Here is a 23,284-nt window from a genome sequence, read left to right as displayed (position 1 = left end):
GTGGTGTCCAGATAGTTCCTGGACCCCTAGGCCATGAGAGTAATTTGGGCTGTTACTCTGAGTGAGGTGGGAAACAGAGGAGTGATGTGACACCCAAGTTCTAACACAGTCACCATAGCAGTTTTATTACCTGTGGGAGGTGAGGGGAAATACACACCAGCCTGGTACAGCTACAGTAATCTGGGTGGAAGATGACAGGGGCTTGAGCTAGAGTATTAGTGGAAAGGTTTGAAAGGTGGCTGGATTCTGAATCTATTCTGAAAAGATAGTCAAGAGGGTTTACTGACAGGATGTGTGTATGTGTGTGTGTGTGTGAGAGAGAGAGAGACAGGAATGCCTGACCTTTTTGGCCTGAGCAGTGGGGGATGGAGTTGATATAAAGAGATGGGGCTGGAGAATGATGGGTAAAGTGCTTGACACATAAGCATGAAGACCTGAGTTTGGATTCCTACAACCCACATAAAAGCCAAGCATTGTACATATGCCTGTAATCCTAGTGCTAGGAAGGCAGAGGCAGGAAATCCCTGGTTTTCACTGGTTAGTTAGACTGTCTAACTAAGTTGGTGAGCTCTATGTTCAGTGAGAGACCCTGTCTCAATGAATAAGGTGGAGAGTGATTAAGAAAAACAACCAACATCAACTTCTGGCTCCACATGCATTCACACACACACCACAAAGAAGTTTGGTGAAATATCAGGAATTTTGTTTTGGACATGGTATGTTAATATACTTATACTGGGGAGATGGCTTAGTGGGCACAAGAACTTGCTTTGTAAACATGAACACCTGAGTTCAATCCCAACACTCATGTAAACAGCCAGACATAACTGTGCATGCCTATAATCCCGGTGCTGAGAGCAGCAGAGACAGGAGGATTGTTGGGGCTCATTGGTCAGCCAATCTAACCAAAAAACAAGTAAGTTCCAGATTCAGTGAGATTCCTTCTTAGAAAAATCTGGAGGAAGAGCAATAGAGGACACCCAGGGATTCCTTTGCCCTCATGGTGTATGCATCTGAACACCCCCCAAAAAAGTTAATGATAGTTTTACAAGCCCACATTATGCTTTCCATATAGATAAGCATAGGTATGTGGACCTATAATAATGACTTTTACATGAGTTTGTGATAATACACTATAACACAAGTCCTTATTATAGAATTGCAGCTGAACAAAAATGTGAAATCTCATGTCTTAAGCTTGACTAAGTAAGCTGACGCTTCCCTTTAATGCAACCACCTGGGCATTCATAAAAGGAATTATTTCATATTTCTTATGCATTGAGAATCATACCTAAATTGTCACATATTCTTAATTACTGGAGCAGATATTAATGTGCTTTTACTTTTCAGAATAGAGCTAACGTGCATTGATTATTCAAGTCACTAAACCACAAAAACTCCATTGTTCTCCTGATTCCAATTTTAAATTTGAATGACTCTTGGCCTACCTTCTCTGCTAGGTGTTTTTAGAATGAAAAATGTTAACTTATTCCTCATTGCTAGTGCGTTGAAAGGCACTATAAAGAAAGGATTGGTTTTTTTTTTTTTTTTAAGCAGAAGAAAACCTGAAATAGTAGAGGTTAAAGTGACATTAAGATTCATTTTATTCACTGACTTAACATAGCTTAGAGCCTTTAAAGTGGTGTATAAGATTGCTTTATAACACTCCTGTGTGAAGACATTGTGACCTAGTCATCCTTACAGATGAGGAAACTGCAGAGTGGTGACTTGACAAGGACTGTTCCTGGCCTTCCCAAGTGGTGGAACTCAGGTAGGAAGTATTGATAAAAAGGAAGAAGGGCCAGGCGTGGTGGCGCATGCCTTTAATCCCAGCACTCGGGAGGCAGAGGTAGGAGGATCACCATGAGTTTGAGGCCACCCTGAGACTCCATAGTGAATTCCAGGTCAGCCTGAGCTAGAGTGAGACCCTACCTCAAAAAAAAAAAAAAAAAAAAAAAAGGAAGGAGGTAAATTTTTGCTTTTTTCCTGCAAGATGTAGTGTGGTTCATCTATCCTGGAGGCCCAGATTGAGTGAGGCTAGTTTGAAAGGTACTGCCTGGCCATATCACTAGGGCTGTGTCCTTTCCCCTAAGCTGCTATTGAGACACTAGGCTAGTTAGTAGTCTGAGGCTTCCTTACTCATTAAACCACTTATTCCAAAGCAGTGAATATTCAGTCAGCTAATTAAAATTTGTAAGTAAGATTTTCTTATTAAAAAAATCTACTAAAATAAGAAGCCCGTTAAAATAATAATTAGAGCAGAAAAAAAGATGACTATCCAATTACGGTTATCTGTTTCAGCCTGTTCATAAAGGCCTTTTCAGTTACTTTGGCAGGAAATCGAGGTGGAAGTGGATTTCTATTACAAGTATGCAGTCAGTAAGCCAGAGCAAGTTGAAGAAAAACAGCAACTATTGTGTTAAGGAGCTTCTCTCACACCATCTAAAAAGACTACAGACCCTCTTTTTAAAAGCTCCCACTTGTATCCTAGTGGAGTTTGGATGCCACTGAGCCATGTGCAAAGAATAAAGGAACAGGAAGGATGTAAGACGACGGGTGCTTTGAGGATGCTGTGACTCCTAGCACAGAGTAGGCACACCTGAAAGACCTGAAGAAAGCAGGGAAGCCCCAGCTTGGTGGTTCTTGCCCATCAGGTAGTGACCAGTATGCTCTTAAAGCTTGCTGCAAGATTGCCAGGAATTTGCTTATTTTAGAATGAGCTTTTCTGAGGGAATATCTAGCTTTTTTTCTGATGTGATGCCAAGTCTAAGAATTAGGGGCTACTTCCACATTAGATTTAGTGTTTTTTAAGTGTTCCTATCTTGGAGGAAGTCTTCAGAATTGTGGATCCTCTGGTTTTTGCCTTCTTTACTTTTATTTTGCCCAGTTCTTTTCTTCTTCCATCCAAATGAGTATTCTCACCAGTCCTACTGCATGCTTATCTCTCATCTCTGTGTCTCACCTTTCTTGTCAGGCCAGTAGGCTAATCTGTAAGTCAGGGTCCCAACAGAAAACAGATGGTGCACTCAAATAGAATAATTTGAGAAGAGCTTAATAAAGTGACTATTTACAAAACTGTGGGCAGCACATAGGAAACAACAAAGAATGATGTTGGCAATGGGTTCTGTTATAGCCCATTAGCCCCAAGAGATAAAGGAAGGATTGCCAGAACCTAAGACAGGTGGTACATGGAAAAGCCAGTAGTGAGGTCTAAGAAGAGGTAGCATTGTGGTGAGGGAGATGAGGAGCAACTGCTTCCTCTAGTACAGTGCCCACATTGGTAAGCCTGAGGCCCAGGGCAGTCTTTGGGCCCACAGCAGGGTGGAGAGCAAATGAGTCCAGCCTAAGGTTGAAGACTCCATATCAGAATAGGCCACATGCTCAAGTCTTTCAACTTCCAGCCAGGAACCTTCTCTAGAGATGCTTGGTCCTTCTTTTCCTTTTCTACTGTCCTCTCTTCTGTCCTGACTTGTCTATCAACTATGTGGAAGGAATTACTTTTTTAAAAGATGTATGGGGTTTTATTATATAAACTACCAAAAAAGGTGCTTATTAGGACTTTTGGCTATTTTCCAAACATGCTCAACAGATACTGTGTCTGATATTATGGCAAGGAAAGATAAATAAGATAATATTCTTCCTGAGAAATTCATGTGTCTTAGGAAGGTCTGTGAGGAGCTGGAGCCAGTTTTGTCATGTGGAAGTTATAATTAAAGTTGAAGGTGCCAAGGTCTCAGACCAGGCTGGAATCACAACTCTGTGGCCTTGGGCAAGTCATTTGCCTCTTTTTCTCAAACGTGTAATTTGGATAAAAATAGCATGTGCTTTATAGGAGTATGGGCTTTGCTATGTGAAAATAACATGGAAAGTACCTAGAACAATGCCCAACAGAGTCATTAGAAAGAGGGTGTAATGATAACAAGTAAATGTGCTATTTCTCCTGCCTGAAATTCTTTATTCCCCACCCCCAGCCCATGTAGAAACATCATACTAATTTATGCTACTTCAAAGCTATTCAAATGTTATTTCTTTAGAAAGCTGTCCCTGATACTCACTTCCATTATATATTCTCATAATTCTTTTCCTTAAAGAAAAACTTACCGTATTGTAATCTTGAAGTTCTCCTATGGATGGTGAACTCCAAGTTTGTTGGAACTGGTTTTATTCAGTACTATCTCCTTAATGCCTAGCAGTGTCTAGCCCACAGACATGCAGTGAATGTTGGTTGGAGAAACAATTTAGGATAGCAGCATGTGATGTTGAAAAGTCAAAATTTGGACTGATTAGAGAGGGTCTGCAATTATGAGACTGTATAGCTTACATGTCTATAATCACAAGGCTGAATAGTTTAAATGTCTATTTGTGTCTACTAATTAATTTATTCAATAACATTAATTCAGCTAGCTACTGCAGAGTCATTGGGCAGTGAATGCAGCAGGGATCCTTTCCTTGTGAAGCTAACATTCAAGTGAGGAAAGGATTGTTTGTGTGAACTATGTATGCATATATATAATATATAAACATGTGCTATTGTGTATCTTGTATAATTAATATAATATAGTTCATACACTTACATATAAGCAATTTATGGTGCTATATAACCATATGTCATAATTAATATACAAACAAAAATAATGTTGTAATCTTAGATGACATTATTTCATGGAATTAAGTGCTATGAAGTAAAATAAGGAGGAGAAGCATTCTGAGGTAGGGATGCATGATCAGAATAGTGAAAGATAATTCTAGCACCAAATTGAGCTACTGGAAGTAAAAATGAAGGATAGATTTAAAATGCTTTTTGGAGGTATGACTATATTTTAGATATGGAATGAACAGTTGGATACACATATGAGGCAGAAGGAGTCATAGAGATTGCTGAGGCTTTTGGCCTAGACAGTTTAAGATGGTAGTATTAGTAGATCCATGGAGGGAAGATTAAAGGCTTGTAGTGGTGATGCCAAGTTTATGTTGTCCTTAGCATCTCAGTTGAGAAATGTTCTGTTTGGAAGCACAATTTGGGAGAAAAATCAAGGTTAAAGATGTAGCATGGAAGTCACCCACTTAAATCTGTTGTTGGGGCCCTTGGAAGTTGCCAAGGACTTTTAGACAAGCAGAAAATAAGGCTGAAAGAAACTCCTTTTTCCTGGGTGCTTTTCAGTTTGGGAGAGTAACTAAGAGGATGAGAAATTAAGCAGTGCTTTTGAGGGTGGGGATTAGTATCTGGGACCTGCCAAGAACACAGCCTCTTTTCCTTCTTTCTGGGCTAGGGTCTTAGATTACTAGAGCTGTCTCTTAGCTGCAAGAGTATACCAGAAGTAGACACTAAGGATGTCTTCTATCAGATTTTGCTTTAAGAGAATGAGGTTGTGTGCTGGGAACTGAACCTTGAGCTTAGGCATGTTAAGCACATATTCTACCACTGAGTGACACCTCTGGCTCCCCAAATATCTCAGTTCTTCAAATTGGATTGATGTTACAGAAACAAGGAAAATAAAAATAAAAGAATTTGATATCAGTTACAAATAACTATGATATATATATTCCATATCCATATCCAATGGGGGAAATGGTAAAATGGTGTTTTGTCAAGGAATTTGAAGCCATAAAAAGTACCAAATAGGAATTTTGGAACCAAATAATACAATTATCAACATAAAAAACCTCAATAGAGGGTTTGAAAAGATGACCCAATATAGTTAAATGAAAAATAATGAGCTGGAAGATGATCATAAGAAAATAACCATACTGAAGATTAGAGAGGCAGTAGGCTAGAAATCAAATACAGGCTGGGAAGGTGACTCAATGGCTAAAGGCACTTGCTTGTAAAGTCTGCCAGCCTTGGTTCAATTCCCAAGCCACCCACATCAACCAGGCATTTCTTTGCAGCAGCAAGTGTCTCTGGCTTGCCCATACACATATGCATATGCAAATAAAAAAGATTCAATATTTTAAAGAGAAAGATAGGAAAAAACATAGAGGATACATTAAGAAAATCTAGAGCTGGGTGTGCTGGTGCATGCCTTAAATCCCAGCACTAGGAGGCAGAGGTAAGAGAATCACTGTGAGTTCGAGGCCACCCTGAGGCTACATAGCAAGTTCCAGGCCAGCCTAGAGTAGAGCAAGTCCCTACCTTGAAACCCCTCCCCCACAAAAAAGGAAATTTAATATACATATAATTTAGTTTAGTCCCAGAAGCAAATGTGAGATTGAGTCAGAAGCAGTGTTTTAAGTGTACTATATGAATATTTTCCAAAATTTTCAACATATTCAAAGCTCAAAACCCATGAAGAACTGTATTCACACCTAAACCAGAATAAATAGACAGGAAACCACACTAAATATAGTCAAAACAAAAGCAAAAAAGAGAAAAATAATATTTCCATAAAAAAACAGGCTGGTACTGATTTCAACTTAACTAAAACAATAAAACCATAATACACTGGAAAGATATCTTTGAAGAAATGATTTAAAGAAGTTATCAGCCTATATAATTCTATATCTGTCAAAGATGATTTTTTTTTTTTAAGTCAGAGTTTCACTTTAGCCTAGGCTGACCTTGAACTCACACTCACAGAGATCCTCCTACTTCAACCTGGGTCAAAACGCATGCACTACCATGCCTCGCTCAAAATTACTTTTGATAAAAGTGAAATACATGTTTTTATTTTAGTGAAAAAATGAAATAATTCATATCATTTTTATTCTAAAACTTTGTAAATGATTTTTTTCTTACAGAAGTAGAAAGATCCCAGGGAGAGGGTGGCTGATACTGGAAGGAGTAGAAAAACAAAGAGTAAATGTATGTGTGAATTTAAATAAATATAGACTAGGGAGGTAGCTCAGTCAGTAGAGAGCTTTCCTAGCATGCAAGAAGTCCAGGGTTCAATTGTCAGCATTGCATGAACTAGGCATGGTGATACTTTCCTGTAAGCCTAGCATTTGGGAGGTAGGGGGTCAGAGGACCAGGAAGTTCAAGATCATCCTTGGTATGTAGAGAGACCCTGTCTAGGAGAAAGAGTCTTATGTAGGTAACCCAGGCTAGCCTTGAATTTCTGATCCTCCTCCTTTCACCTACTGAGTGCTAGCTTTCCAGTCATGTTCCATCTTGCCCACCTTCTTCATAAACTTTAAACAAATTAAAGCACTGAGTAAACTTTCTGGCTACAGTGGAATTGAAGTAGAAATTGACAAAAAGACAACTAAAATTTTTCTATACATCTGGAAATTATTCAATATATATAGTAATCCTGGAATTAGTGAAGAAACCATAGTGAAAACTGGAAAATATTTAGCTGTATGAAAATTAAAATACAATATATCAAAAACCATTGTGCTAGCCCCAGCCCCTAAGTTTTCATAGACTAAAGAAAAGGAGAGCCAGGGAGTGGGGAGAATATATCTATTTTTAGTTTCTGGTAGACCTAACTTACTCTCATAATGTATGTGATTCATATATTTTGGTGAGATATATTTATGTCCCCAATTTTAAGAAAAGTCACCGAGGAGCTGGGCATATATCTTAATGGTAGAATACTTGTGTAGCATGTACAAAATCCTGGGTTTTTGGGGTTTGACACAGCATCACAAAAAATAATAAGAGAACCAGAAAAAGGGGGTGAGACAAATCAATTAGGTTTTTTGAATTTTTCAAAAAAGAAAGAAAGAACAAAACTGCTGTGAATTTTGTAATGAGTGATGTTTGAATAAATAACGCTTGGCTATAAGATTTTTTAATATAGGACTGAATATTTTTGATGTTTTTGTTTACAGGCCTTATATTTACATAAAATTCTTAGGACAAACTATCTGGCCCATCATTATTTTGAATGCCCTTGAGTTTGCATTCTGGGATGCTGGTGTATTACCTGGGTAATGGCTTCACCTTTCATTGCACTACAGGGAGGTGGCTCTATAGCTATGATGTCAGTTTTGAAAATCTGTCAGGAGGCTTCCCTAGCCTAGTCTGTGAAGGAAAACCATTGGGTTGTTTACCTAACCCAGTTTTATTTTTAGAAGTTGGAGAAACAATTTTTGGAGGAGGAAGGGAGGGAAAGAGGGCTCTGGAAAGAATCTTAAAGGAAACACCATCTGTGGTCATTTAGAACCAGCCCTGAGCACGTGTTTAGGGAGATGAGCAGTGTCATTCTTTCTGTGTGTGCTGTGGCCGCAAGGCTGACGTTTTATATACTCTCACCAATGAGGCTCTTTGTGAATGTCATGAGCAGTTATCAGTCTATCATGCATAGAGTAGAAAGGGCAAAGCCAAACTGTAAGGATGTCAGCACATTATGGCAATAAAATTTTTCACAGCCTTAAATGAAAAAAAATACTCTACTTGACAAGTGAATCTGCTTTAAATTATTTCACATAGCATTGAAATGGGATTACGCTTTATTCATTTCTCCCATTAGAAGGAGATTGAGTTCCAAAAGTTTTTTTTTTTTTTTTTTTAAGGTCAGTTGTAGAAATTTGGAGCTTAGTTTCTAAGAAGAAAGTAAGAAGGCTTGAATTCTTGGGATAGACTACATTTTAATCATAAGGAAGCTGATGATTTTTACACTGAAAAGTTCATTAATATCCAAATCAGCACCATGAGAGTAGGTGTCATAGTCCTATTTTGTAGACTAGGAAGGGGAACTGAGACTTGCCTTAGGTCAGATAGGCAAAAACTTGCAGAGCTGGAATGGCACTGGTTAAGCACTGGTTATCTGCCTGTCCTCTGAAGTCTCGGGAGACATATACCATGTGGCTCTCCAGCCTTTCTGCCCTTCAGAAACTAACAGATTCATGCCTTGGGAGGCAGAAGAGTGAAGCAGGGGTTACAGCTTACTAACATTCTTTTTAAAAAAAAAGCTGAAAAGATCTGGTTTCTACCCTCATTTAAAATATAGCCACATAATGGGGATAAAAACATATTGATTAGGAAGAATTAGTTGATAGGGGGAAATTATTTACTATGTAGAGGTGCTGCCATGTTCCATTTTCCACAACTTAGCAATTCAGCCTTTTCATAATCTGTTACATTTAATTAGGCTCAGTACATAAAGTATGTATCACAAGTAAACATGGGGAAACACAGTAGCAAATTTTTCTAAGATTTGTGCTTCATAAATTTTCAATTTGCTAATTTCAGTAATGATGTTTTTGTGTCAGCTGCTTCCTCTCCAAACAAGTGCGACTCCTTTCCCTGACACAGTTTATGCAAGGGAGCAACACGGAGGATAAGCACTTCTGCAGATTAAGGCTTCAAGAAATGACTTTCTCTTTTATTTAATGTTGTTATTAACCTGGTAAAGGAATATGATAGAACTTGATATGTAAGATACAATTAAAACTAACCAATAAATTTCTGGTTGGTGACTAAAAGACATTGTAGATGGCTTAGCCTTTTATTTTGCACGTGAAATTTTTCTTAAATGTAAAGCTGCTTGGGAAATGTTAATGGCTTGCAGTTCACCAAGTATCTGAATTTAGCTTCATTTTCAGAATTTTCAGACATGCCAACTGAAACCTCTTCCAGATATGAAATAGGAATTGGTCCTTCCTGTCACTCAGGGACATAGCAGAAGGCCTGACACTTAAACTCAAAGTTGTTAGCATTTTCTCAGTGATTTTTATGTATTTTGTTTTGATGCAAGTCCAACAGACTAGCCTTTTTTATGAGAGAAAGAGGGAGCAGCCAAGAGAGAGAGAAAGAGAATTGGCATGCCAGGGCCTCCAGCCACTGTAATTGGACTCCAGATGCATGTGCCACCTTGTGCACTTGTGTCACCTTGTATGCCTGGCTTATGTGGGATCCGGAGAGTTGAACATGGGTCCTTAGGCTTCACAGGCAAGTGCTAAACCATCTCTCCAGCCCATGTATGTATGTATTTTTAATATTTTTTATGTATTTGAAAGAGAGAAAGAGAGAATGGTCCTCTAGGGCCTCCAGCCACTGCAAACGAACTCCAGACGCATGCAACCCCTTGTGCATCTGGCTAACATGGGTTCTGGGGAATTGAACCTGGGTCCTTTGGCTTTGCAGCCAAACACCTTAACTGCTAAGCCATCCCTCTAGCCCCCATGTATTTATTTTTAATGTGGTAGTGTGGAGTATCGTTGTCTTGCTCAGGCTGGTCTTGAACTCCTGTACTCAAGTGATTCTCCTGCTTTAACATCCTGAGTTTCAGCACTATAGGCATGTGCCTACATTCAGTTCTTGGTAACTTCTTTGAAAAGCACATTGATAACTTGATTCATTGAAAAACATAATTTTTTTTTCTAATTGAAACAACCTAATACTTACCTGAAGGCAATTTAGATGATTCATGAAAAATGCAAAAATGGAAATTATAGTTACATTGCATAATGAAATTTCAGTCAATGATGAACCACATATATGATGATGGTCCTCTAGGATTATACTGCCTACTAACATCATGGGTGTTTTAGTTTGTGTAAGTACACTTTACTTTATGATGTCTGCATAACAGAAATTGCCCAATGATGCATTTACAGGATATATTCCCATTGTTGTGATATGTGACATCAAACCCCACACTAAATAATAATCACATATTGGTGGTTGTGCACTGATTTTTCCTGTTCATACATACATATGTATTTGTGTTCACCCGTATAGGTCTATGTATGGATGTCTTTTCCACAAAACCTTATATTATATGAAAGGAAAACTACCCTTTTTGCCTCTTTATACTATATTATGAATAGCTTCCCATGCCATAATTATTTATCTCAACATGATCTTTTCTCTTTCTTTTTTTATTGGCAACTTCTATGAATATTAACAGTGTACCATGATCATAGTCACCCTCCTACTACGCTTCTTTCCCCCCCCTTTGAAATCCTCCTTGCACTAATCCCTCCTTCTTTTCTATCTATCTATCTATCTATCTATCTATCTATCTATCTATCTATCTATCTATCTATCTATCTATCCATCCATCCATCCATCCATCTTTCTTTCTCTCTCTCTCTCTCTCTCTCTCTTTCTTTCTTTCTTTCTTTCTTTCTTTCTTTCTTTCTTTCAATCTATCTATCATCTATCTAATCTATCTAATTTTTATATAAATTACAGTTTTTTATCCCCTCATCCCCTGTCCCTATTCCCTTGAGGGCCCTCCTCAGTAGAGTCCTTGGTGTTCTCTGTGGGGTTGTTTGGACCTCCGTTAGTTTCTGGAGGTGTAACTCAGGATATTTCTACTCACCCTGTGACTCTTACAATCTTTCTGCTTCCTCTTCTTCAGAATCCCTGAGCATTGGGTATGTTAACAGACTGTTTTTAGTGTTGAGTTCTCTTTCACCTCTGTATTTCTGTTATGGAGTGTTTCAATTCAGCTCTGTGTTTGTTCCTATTACCCAGGTGGTTGTCAGACTAGCACTGAGAGCAGTACTCATGTTGCTGCTTCCTCTGTGGTTGCTCCTAGACCCTGGTAAGTGTAGTAGAGGTGGAACTTCTGGTGAGCAATCCACTATCTTTTCTTGTTGAATTGGTGGAATCTTGGATCTTCCCAATATTCTCTGCCATCTGTAAAAATAAAGCAGATTCTCCAACCAGGGTGAAAGCAGCTTTGAATAAGGAGCATATGCATATAGTTTTGAGAGACATTTTGGTGTGGGTACCCACTCAACTTGTCCAGAAAACTATGGGGGCTTCTCTCAGGGGTTGTGAGTTTTCTGCCTGTGGGGTGTTGACTTGATTCCTAGTACCAGATATGAGCTCTCTCCCACTGAGCAGGCCTGATATCCAATTGGAAGGCAGTTACTCCCATGGGCTGTGTGCCACTGTTACACAAGTGTGTGTTTCTTATCTATGTGGTGAGTTGTGTAGTTTGTAGGGTCTCCTGTTTATTCAAGCTATTGGTGACCATTATTACTTAGTAGCTCCCCTAGCATTTTCCAGTGCCATGAAGGTTTATTTATCAGGAGAGGACTGGCTTTCTTTTCAGTTCCCATGTAGTATGCTGGTGTCCTGAGATGGCAGCCTGTGGTGTCTTCAACAAAAGGTCTTACTGTTTAGCTCTGCTGGGTAACTAAGTGCCTGGAAATGGCCTACATTGATTTGTGCTCCTCAGAGATCTCCTTGTCCAACTGCTCCCTATGGAGGTAACCCAGTTCTGGTCCTGGAATTCACAAGCCATAGTCTATGGTTTTAGGATTAAGCTTTCTCCACCTTCTACTAGGCATGTAAGTCTGGTCCATCCACCTCCCTTAATTGGGTGTTGTATACTGGTATCCTGGAGGGCATTTCCTAATGTACTATGTTAGTCTTTAGTTTTGTATAGTTTTCCTCCCCATCCTCATTTTCTCATTCCCCACCCTCCCTCCTCAATATTCTTTCCCTGTATTAGTTTGTCATCCCTTCCTCGTTTCACTTTTTCCTGGTTTAATTCTGGTTATTTGCCCATAGGCCTAATGCGTACTGCCTTTTACCCACCTCTTCAACTGGTCCATTTTAGGAGCCACATATAAGAGAAAACATGCAGTGTTTGACTTTCTTAGACTGTCTGATCTCACTTAGGATGTCCATCCATTTTTTTTCTGTAAATTACATTATTTCATTTTTTTCCTTACTGCTGAGTAGAATTCCATTATGTATATGTACCATATCTTCATTATCCATTTGTTTGTCAGTGGGCATCTGGGTTGATTTCAATTCGTAGCTATTATGAATAGAGCAGCCATAAACATGACTGAACTTGATCTTTCACCAATTATTGTTTTTCTATTGGTCAGATGGCTATAAAATTTATCTTTTTGCTGTTATAAGTAGGACTATAGTGAATATCTTTATACAAATGTATCTGAATAATTCCTCAAGATAAATCCATGTAATAAATTCTTGCCAAAGTGTGTGTATATATTTGTGAGCATAGTCTCTGGGAAAGTTGTACTGAATAATAAGTAAATATATCTACTCCTTTGGTTTGTTTCTTTTTAAAAATATTATTTATTTATTTGAGAGAGATAATGGGCATGCCAGGGCCTCTAGCCACTGCAAACAAACTCCAGATGCTTGTGCCACCTTGTACATCTGGCTTTACATGGGTACTGGGTTATTGAACCTAGGTCCTTTGGCTTTGCAGGCAACAGTCTTAACCACTAAGTCTTTTCTCCAGCCTCTGGTTTGTTTCTTTAATCAACATTTTTGATTTTCTGGGGTTGACCAATCTGTGCTTGATCTAGCTGAGAAAGCTAATTGTGTCCCATGGGTTTTCCAAGTGAGCCCTATTCTTATAGAGGAAGGAGGTTTCCAAGCACATGCTGTTGTAAGGCCTCTCAGTCATGCTCACAGAGGAAGATTAAGATGTAACCAGCCATAGCTCAAGCATGTAGGCAGCAATCTCCAAGGGAGGTCCTGGTGCTCCACACAGCAACTGAAAGTTCTCCTAGCAGCACTCAGTGCACATGGCTTAAGTCTATGTGCATGTATGTCCTGTCCTCAAAAACACCATCCCAGATTCACTTGTTAGAAGCATGATGGTACTCATGTTTCCTCCTCCTTCTCATTTTCTGAAAAAGGCCTATTCTGACCAGTATCCCAAAGTTCATTGCCTCAAAGAATGAGATCCTTTTAGAAAGGGTTAGTATGAAATATATTGGTGATAACCAATCCTTCATTCAGAATTGTATAACCCTTCTGTCCCTCTAATTAAGAAATGCACATATAGGGCTGGAGAGATGGCTTAGTGGCCAAAGGGCTTGCCTGCAAAGCCTAAGGACTCAAGTTTGATTCCCCAGAATCCATATAAGCCAGATGCACATGTTGGTACAAGTGTCTAGCGTTTGTTTGCAGTGGCTAGAGGCCCTGACACATCCATTCTCTTTCTCATAAGTAAATAAATAAAAATTATATATATATATATGTGTGTGTGTATACATATATATATGGAGCATATAATAAACTTTACATTTAGTGTTCAAAATTAATACTTTTATTTAACAAAATAAGTATTTGTATTACTTTGACCAATTTAGACAAATATAGCTTAAGCCCCCAAAATATAAATTGAACACATATAGTCTTATAATTATAAGAAATAAGAATAAATTTAAGCTTCCATAGAATTTTGTAAAGCATAAAAGTATATTGCATTGGGAGAATATGGGAGAGAAATACAATGGAAATACACTTTTAGGAACAAAAAGAAGCAAGTTTAAATGGTTTTGTTTGTTTGTTTTTTCAACGTAGGGTCTTACTCTAGCCCAGCGTGAACTGGAACTCACTCTAGTCCCAGACCAGCCTCGAACACACAGCAATCCTCCTACCTCTGCCTCCTAAATACTAGGATTAAAGGCATGCACCACCATGCCTAGACAAATTTAAATGTTTTTGAAGTGGATTGGGGCTATAAAATTAAATTGCTGTGTTATTTATATTTAGTTGGATATATTTTAAAGAATAGTGTTTCAGCTTTATTTTAATATGTCAACATTTATGACACACATAATAACATTGTTTATAACTCTAAGACTTATAATGAAAAATTGTAGGTGCCAACTTTAAAAATGTATAAGGGAGAAAAAAATGTATGAGTGGATACATGATTTTTCAAAATTACATTAAGGAGGATTCGAGCAAAAAGTGCATAGAGGCTCAACACTGGATAGACCCTTGGTCTCAGGCAGACTCACTGGAACCCATATCTCACCGTAATTCCAGGAATCTTGCCCAGTTCCAGCTGTCCTCTCCATTAGCCATCACATAATGGATCCCTGCTGGAGGTTGGGTGCCAAGGTGTGAGATACCTGCTGAGCTCCCTGGAAGCCTTTCCCTTGTTCTTGGGCTCTACCTGGCTGTCCCTCAGCTACAGCCTACCCACACTGGCTCTCTTGCATCATTGGGTATTAGTGCCTCCCCTGTCACCCAAAATGTCACTCACTCATTGGTCTTCCCTTCAGATGTTGCCTCTTCCAGAAACACCCCTGACACTCCCTGCCTCTTTAGAAGGATTTCTTCCCTCCCTCTTACCATCAAAAGAGGAATCAGAGATGGAGAGATGGCTTAATGGCTAAGGTGCTTGTCTGCGAAGCCTAAGGACCGAGGTTCAGTGCCCCAGGACCCATATAAGCCAGATGCTCAAGGTGATGCATGCATCTGGAGTTCATTTGAAGCAGCTAGGGCCTTGAACTTGGATATGCTTGGATACTGAGTCACATTCCCATTCTAAAAGCAGGTTAGGTCTTAAAAGTAGCCAGAGGACCATGGGGTGGGGAGGTGCATGCCAGAACATGTAGAAGGGACTGGATGCTTTTCTGGTCACTTCTTGGCCTTGCAGAAAACCTCTAGAAAATCAGCAGCCTGCAAAACATCCACTCCTTTCTCCCCTGATTGCCAGAGGTGCAGTCTGCAGAGTGATAGCCATAAATATCAGTAGAAAGAGAGTGCTTGTGTTTTTATTCTCATTTTCAGTTGATCTTAAAATCCTTGTTTGGCCCTTTGCCTTCCACATAGTCCAAGGCCTTGGACCTGTGATGTATGGCTCAAAAGAGAAGCATATCACAATGTATTCTCTTTCCCTCCACCAATTTCCTGTCTCTATTTCTATTCTAGGACCATTGTACAGACCAGTTCAGAGCTGGATCAAGTTCTGCTCTTCTTAGTGCCCCATGCTATGGCCTAGCCCTTCATGAGAACAATGAAGGAAGGGCCACATGTGCCCTGCAACATTTTTGCTAAAGGGAGATAATGATTCCTGAATTTAGGTGTCCATTTATACATTAATTACACTATCTTGATCACAGCCCTGTGGACTCAAGAGCTGATTGCTGCAGTATCCAAATCTTATAGCAGCATATGTGTGATGTGCATATTTTAATTTGAGAAATAGTTTAACATTTCTAGATATTCATTTAGATGTGGTTATGCAGGTTAAACATAACGTATGATCACTCTTCTTTCATTGCTTCCAATTAAACCTTGCTTGTTAGTTTAACCTCTAGGTAATCCCATCAAACAATTGATGTCAAGGAAACACTGCCCACAGTAGCTTCAAATGAGTGGCCATTAATTTTAATTGCCTTGATATTAAAGATTAAGAAGTATTGAGACTAGCAGAATAGAAACGATCTGATGTCAAGCAAATCCACTTGCTAAAGCTTCCCCAGGCTGCTGGTGATATTAAAATTTTACTGTGAGAATTAAATAAACCTTTATTAGTGATGACTGTTGTTTGATTGGTCCAGGGGTGTGCATAAACAGAGAATTCTTACATATTCAGAGATGAGACCTTCGGTGGTGCAGAGATTCCTCAATTATGAAACTGTTAATAAAGCAGTAATCTGATTTTCCAGGCTAGGTTTCATTAATGTATTATAGCTTCTCTGATTGTCAAGGTAATATTAACTACAAAGTACTGAATCCAACAGAGAATTGTTTAGAAGAAGAGAATCCTAAGATGGTCCTTTGTTGCTAAATTCAGACTTGGGGAGTTTTCATTAATTATGCTTAAGAAGTGCCAAATTCCCTCTTGGCCAGGACTGTCTCCCTTTCCACTATAGACATATTCAATATTTAACTCTTTCAAAGGCCTAGCAGGCCAACTCAAGAAAACTAGAGGAGTGTCACATAGGAAAGAAGCTTTGTGCATATCAGCTTGAGGCTTACCTGAGGACATGCATTGTGGAAGATGAAGTAGATTCCAAGAGGACCTGCTTCAGTCAGTGAGCAGAAGCAGAGCTGATACATAAAGTTCTCTTCTAGCTGGGTTCAGAGCTCTTCTGTTTTGGGAGTCTTTGTTTTTGAGATAGTATTCCATATAACCCAGGCTGGCCTCAAACCCACTATGTAGCTGAGGATGACCTTTGCCTCAACCTCCTGCCGGTTGGGATTCCAGATGCACACTATCACTCCAGGTTTGTGGGATGCTGGCAAGCACCCTACCAACTAAGCTGCATCCACAGCACATCTTTCTGTTTTTTGAATGCCATAATTCTGACATGGGACATGGAAAAGATTCTTAGGGTCATTCAGTTTGGCTTCTTTCTGAGGAGAAATCTCTCGGGAGTATCTCTATCCTGGTCAAGCCTGGGGCTCTGCACCAACAATTTCTCTGCTTCTCCCTCCCCTTGACCTCCAGCTCATCTGGCCAGACTCTAACTTCTTCCTTCTACCATACACATCCATCACAGGCCTGCAGGACTCCAGAAAGGGAGGGCAGGAAGGCCACTGGCAGGAGTTAAGTCCCAGAGACTGAGTATGTGTTCTTGTGCTTCCTTATAGATGTGAGAAATAAGGCCAGTAAGTGGACAAGGAAAACGTGAGTTTAGTCTAGAATAAAAATGTGTCCACTTAGAAGAACTAACAGTGGAGTCAGGGACTTTGAGATCATGAGCACCACATCTCTAGAGGTGAGAGCAGCAGGAGTACAGGGAGAAAAGAAAGGAGGAGGCTCCAGGTCAGAGGTGGTACTTTCTTAGACCAGATGTGCTGGAGAAGATGGCAGAGGTTTATGTGGGAATCTAAAACTTGAGATCTAAAATCTTCATATAAGTTAGGAATAGAGAGAATATCTTATGTTAAGAGGACCAAGAGGTGAATCTTGGAGGAATACAAACACACTCTCTGAAGTGTCAGGGAAGGAGCAGTTATTAGAGAAGAAGCAGGAACAAAATATGAGAGGTACAAGAGTCATTAAATGACAGTTGTTATCACTACTATACTTGATACAAAGAAAAGAAAGTATATATTCCTTCAGGGCAAGAAATGGAACTGAGGATAGAACAGAAACAGTTGGACAGTAATGATCTGTATAGTACTTACTTCTAAATGTTTTTTCTCCTTATTTCTGTATGCTGCATGCATCCTTACACATGTGTCTCTGTGTGTGTATGTGTGTGTGTACATGTGTGCATAGTGATCCCTGAATGGAACAGCATATGGGCAGCTGCAAGGCCAATGCTGTCTTCCTCACAAGGCTTCTTTGCCAGGGCTTTCTGGCTTCTTTCAGAAGGATGAGTGCCATAGGTTGAAGAATGAGAGTTTTATTTCCAAAGCAATTAAAGACTTGGCAGAGGTGGCGGACAGGGCTGCCCATTGGTGTAAATTGGGTTGGAGGGCTCTGAACTACATTCCACTCCTTATTTTTCCTCAGGGTCCCCGAGGAGCTGTTAGGAAATAATACCTAGGGTAGAACAATGGCCCTGATGCCACAGCAATGTGTTCTTCTGACAGATGAGTAAGAAGTGAGTGCCAAGTATTGCTAAACTGTTACTTTAAAACAAAAGAGAAGTAAGATCCTCTGATACAGCAGAAGTATCTCTTATATGACTTTGAGGCTTTTAGCTTATTCTTTGCATAGCTCAACTATTGGTAAGTGAGCACATGCTATACCTCTGAATCCTGACTCTCAAGCTGTGGTTTTGCTGTCCATGAACTGTGATGAAATCGGCCAGCGGCCAAGGTCCCCTTTAGAAATCTTTCCCATTTGCATGGGCTGGCATCATAAGTGGTTTGCAAAAGAAATAAGTAGATTCCACCTGATGAAATCAGAGCTGCCTCTCTGCATTTGGATTTGACCTTATTGGGTTGAGTTGAGTTTTCAAGTCACGACTTCCCACATACTCACTAGCAGAGCCCCAGCAGCCATCTTGGCAGACATACAATGTCTTCCAAGGCAGGAGACAAAGGGTTTTCTTCATCCATTATTAATTGCTGTGCCTCTCTTTAGCAGACCAAACAGGATTGTACTCTACAGCTGCCAAAATTGTTCCAGACCCAGAAAAGAACAATAAGTCATTGTTTCTCAAGCATTGCTTATTACTTATCTAACTCTTCTTTAGCTTTCCAGCTCCTGTTAGGGTTCTGATTGTTATATACTCTGCATAAATACTTAGCAGTTGGATATTTTTATAAGCAGGGCTGCCAAGCCATTTTAATCCTCCAATATCCAACTCCAAATAGCAGTGTTATTCCAGGAGTATGAAATGCTTTGCCCAAAGAGAAGGTGAACTCCTAAGGCCATTGTGCATAGGGCATCAATGAAATTATAGGAGAGAAATTGTGTCTTCCAGAGTGGTGGTTCTCTTGGTGTCCCAATAGCAATGTCTAGAAGTTTGACATTTTCTTTGTGTCTTCTCTACTCTTTCAATTCCATATTCCTGCCATTTGTAGGTATCCAACTGGTTTGGCAACAAACGAATCAGGTACAAGAAGAATATTGGCAAGTTTCAGGAAGAAGCCAACCTCTATGCTGCAAAGACAGCCGTGACAGCCGCACACGCAGTGGCTGCAGCTGTGCAGAACAACCAGACCAACTCACCCACCACACCAAACTCCGGTGCGTACCGGGTGCTCGTTCCCTATTTGGCCAGACAGTCTTATACCACAGTACCCTGTCCCATGGGCCATGAAGCCAGACCCTCACAGTGGATTTATCAGTGAAATCTGTGTTCATATGCAAGCTTGTTCTTGGAATGGGTGGGTGAGTATATGGCTCATGCAGATAAACCTACTGTCCACAGTAAATGCCACTTGTTCCTGGTAGACTGTGGAACTTTTACACTTGGTAGTGGCCTTTTATGTGGCAGTTAGGCCAAGTGCTATGGCTATGATTACTTTAGGTCTAATGTTCCAGGTTATCGCTTTAAGGTCAATAGTGGTTTGTCCAAGGAAGGCATGGCAGAGGTAGGATAAATACTGACTGCTGCCATTAATAAGGCTGGGATGTTGAGCTGTGGGCAGTAGACATCTACATATTGCTGGGCTTAGCAGTGCCTAAATGTGAGGACATGATACTTATTTTTTGAATTTGCAGTTCTGGAGATTGAACCCAAGACCTTGTATGTACTAAACAAGTGCTCTACCACTGAGCAACATCACCAGACCTTTAAAAAATTTTTATTCTGACACAGTCTTACTAAATTGCCCAGGATAGCCTTAGATTTGCTATGTAGCCAAGGCTGGTCTCAAAGTTATCCTTCTGCTTCAACTTTCCTGAGTAGCTGGGATTATAGGTGTGTTGACTATGAATGGGTTACCTTTCATTCCTCACCTAATATACTTTGGCACAATTTCACGTGACTTGTTTTTTTTTTTTTCAAGGTAGGTTCTCACTCTAGCCCAGGCTGACCTGGAATTCACTATGTAATCTCAGGGTGGCCTTGAACTCATGGCGATCCACCTACCTCTGCCTCCCGAGTGCTGGGATTAAAGGCGTGTGCCACCACACCCTGCTTCATGTGACATTTTTGATGGAGCTAGAACTATCTTTGAATTATAAGCACCTGAGTTTGAGAAGCTTTTCTAAGGAGATCTTTTTAAAAATATTTTATTTTTATTTATTTATTTGAGGAGAGAAAGAGGCAGAGAGAGGGAGAGAGAATGGGTGTGCCAGGATATCCAGCTATTGCAAACGAACACCAGACATTTGCACCACCTTGTGCATCTGGCTTACATGGGTCCTGAGGTATCATATCTGGGTCCTTTGACTTTGCAGGCAAGCGCCTTAACTGCTAAGCCATCTCTTCATCCTCCCTCCCACAGTTTTTAATAGGCCACATCACAGGTGAATGGGAAGGTAGAAAAGCATCAGAAAAGCATGTATTCTCTGGTTAATTACCCACCTGATCAGAGAAGTTGAAGAGCTGGTTTGATGACTAAATCCTGGAGAGAAATATTTACAAGGCAGATTGCCCTCTTGGATACTTCTGTGTTGATTTTTTTCTTTGATTTTTCATGTGGCCTTCCACTTCAATGAGACCTTTCTTAGATGTAGTGAAAGGTAGGACCTAACTGCAAAGTGATTCTCCATCCTTCTAGAGCTGAACATACCTTATGCTGTGTGCAGCCTTTCCCTTCTGTGTCTTGTTTCCTCTCCCTGCCTCTAGGTCTTCGGGGATTATGTCTGTTATTCAGCTACTTAACTCTTTCCTTTCCAGGTTCTTCTGGTTCTTTTAACCTCCCAAATTCTGGGGACATGTTCATGAACATGCAGAGTCTGAATGGGGATTCTTACCAAGGGTCCCAAGTCGGAGCCAATGTGCAATCACAGGTAGGAGAAATGCCCCAGCTGGGGCCTTTCTGGCAGGGTAGGGTTTGGGCTCAAAACTCCCCACTCTAACCCATGGAAGTGGTCTACACGTCCAGCAGAACCTATGCTGGGTGCATCCAAATGGGACCCATCTGCCCACCACTTAATTTAATGAGAAGACAAGTGGACAGTGACTTTGTTTCAAAGCTGATGAACTTTGTGAATGCATTCGGCTCTGGCTTGAGCTCATGGAGATGGGTGGGGCATCATACTGTGTCATAACATAAAGCAGAAAAACTGCATGTGCCTGTGTGTGTGTGTGGTTTGAGTAAATATTACTCTTTCATTCTTGTATTTTTGTCAGGGATACAAAAACCTTAGTTCTTTTTTAAAAATATTTTTATTTGAGTGAGAGAGACTATAGGTGTGCCAGGGCCTCTTGCTATTGCAAACAAACTTCAGATGCATGTGCCACTTTGTGCATCTGGCTTTAAATGTGGATCCTGAGGAATCACACCCAGGCTGGCAGGCTTTGCAAGCAAGTGCCTTTAGCCACTGAGCCATCTCCCCAGCCCAAAACCTGAGTTCTTAACATATATTCAAGGTTCATCCTCTTTTTTGTCCTCTTAATTGAGAACAAGTGTTTTAGTTTTATGCATTTGGGTAAGGGGCATGGGAGGGGGGAGAACAAGTTTGTGTGCAGGTTTTCACCCATAGCCACATATGTGTGGTTGCTGTATATGGAAAGGCTGCATTGCCATGAAGATGTGATTGTTTGGCTGGTGTGCAAAACAAAGATATGTGAGCTTTAATATGCAAAAAAATTGTTGAAATTCTGCCAGTCACATTTGATTGATAAATTTGTCTTTCACTGAAGATGCTTAACCCTTGTGGCACACATAATTCAAATTGTTCCTTTTTGTAAATGATGATGTTTTAATAGATTTGGGATGATGAATTTTGTTTCATTTCACTTCTAGGTGGATACCCTCCGTCATGTTATCAATCAGACGGGAGGCTACAGTGATGGCCTTGGAGGAAACTCGCTGTACAGTCCACATAATTTAAATGTGAGTGCCCTGGGGGACCAGCTGTGGGAGCAGTGTTGGGTAAACAGTGACTAATAAATTAATAGCCATTTGACTTGGCTTTGTGTCTTGTTGGCAGGTAGGGGTGGCAGAGTCTTTGCTGCACTTTTATTTTATGAACCTCAGTGCTTGGTATTGCCTAGGTGCCTTAGAAGTCCTCAGAGGTACTGGGATGCTGAGAAGTAGCAGGGTCCTGTCATCAATAGGGACTTAAGAATGGGCCCATTAAGACACTATTTCCTAGCAGCTGTGCTATGTTTTAGGAGGAGGCAAACAGGTCATTTATCTTAGAATCAAGCAGCAGGAAAATTCCCTAGCACAATGCAGGTGAAGGTGATAACCTTGGAGGTCCCAGCAGATCAGCAGCCATACTAAACAAAGAATTCTGTTCCAAGCACAGCTTTCTGTATCGTCCATATGAGATGTAGAACGTGTTCTGGTGTTTGAATGGTCTCAATTTTATTGATGGAGGAAATAATTTTAACTTGTTGTCAATTCACAAAACTTTCCCTTGTTTCCTACCCTGACTTGGATGGAAAACGAAAAAGTATACAGCTCTGGAAAGAGGGTTGTTGAGTGGGCAGAGGGGATCAGGTCCCTGGGTGGAGCTGGGACAAGGTGGGCATAATTGCACTGCCTCTGGGACATAAGGTAGTAGAACCAGGAGGAAAGTGGACAAATGTCTTCCTTTTTAAGGCCTTGGCTTGCTATGAGAGTAAACATTAATGACTTAAAAAGTGATTGAGGATGTTCAATTGTAAAGGAAAAAAAGGACCATTAAATACTCAAATCTTTTACATTTGAAATGTCAAATCTTTCTTTTTGGGTTTATAAATAACTCATAATAACCCACAACAAACCATATAAAAAGCCTTTTAGTTGCATTTCTCCTTTTTCATTTAAGTGTTTTGAAATGCTTCAGAGAATGTGCGATATCCTTATCAACATGATAAAATATGAAACCGTGATTGCCTGCAGCATTTTACAGACATGAATTCCATCTTCACTGATGAGGCTTGATAAGGCGCTGTGGTATAATACAGTGCATAATCTCAAACCACCAGAGGAAGGATTAATTTATTTTGAAAAAAAAAGAATGCTTGCTGACAACCTCTCCTCCAGCTGCCACACTGGGTAGAAATATTGTACATTTGTTGTTTATAAATTTGGATAAAAGAGAAATGATGTTTACTTCAGATGGAATATCTTTAGACTTGGATC

The 23,284-nt window shown here is 40.0% G+C and overlaps 1 protein-coding gene across 2 annotated transcripts in view; it reads left to right on the top strand.

The window, feature by feature from the left end:
- The window catches only part of Pbx3 (PBX homeobox 3), a 242,244-nt gene that overhangs the window by 215,862 nt on the left and 3,098 nt on the right, over nt 1-23,284 (top strand). Inside the window, exons 6-8 of one of the 2 annotated variants that reach the window (XM_045141121.1) lie at nt 19,118-19,283; nt 20,884-20,996; nt 21,956-22,045. In XM_045141121.1, coding sequence (XP_044997056.1) covers nt 19,118-19,283; nt 20,884-20,996; nt 21,956-22,045 — 369 coding nt within the window. The remainder of the gene's footprint in view (nt 1-19,117; nt 19,284-20,883; nt 20,997-21,955; nt 22,046-23,284) is intronic. The other variant, XM_045141123.1, reaches the window with a different exon arrangement.

This window comes from Jaculus jaculus, chromosome 1 (assembly GCF_020740685.1).
Source record: "Jaculus jaculus isolate mJacJac1 chromosome 1, mJacJac1.mat.Y.cur, whole genome shotgun sequence".
Taxonomy (NCBI): Eukaryota; Metazoa; Chordata; class Mammalia; order Rodentia; family Dipodidae; genus Jaculus; species Jaculus jaculus.
The sequence above is the reverse complement of the archived record's forward strand: the minus strand, read 5'-3'. Positions and strand labels throughout refer to the sequence as shown.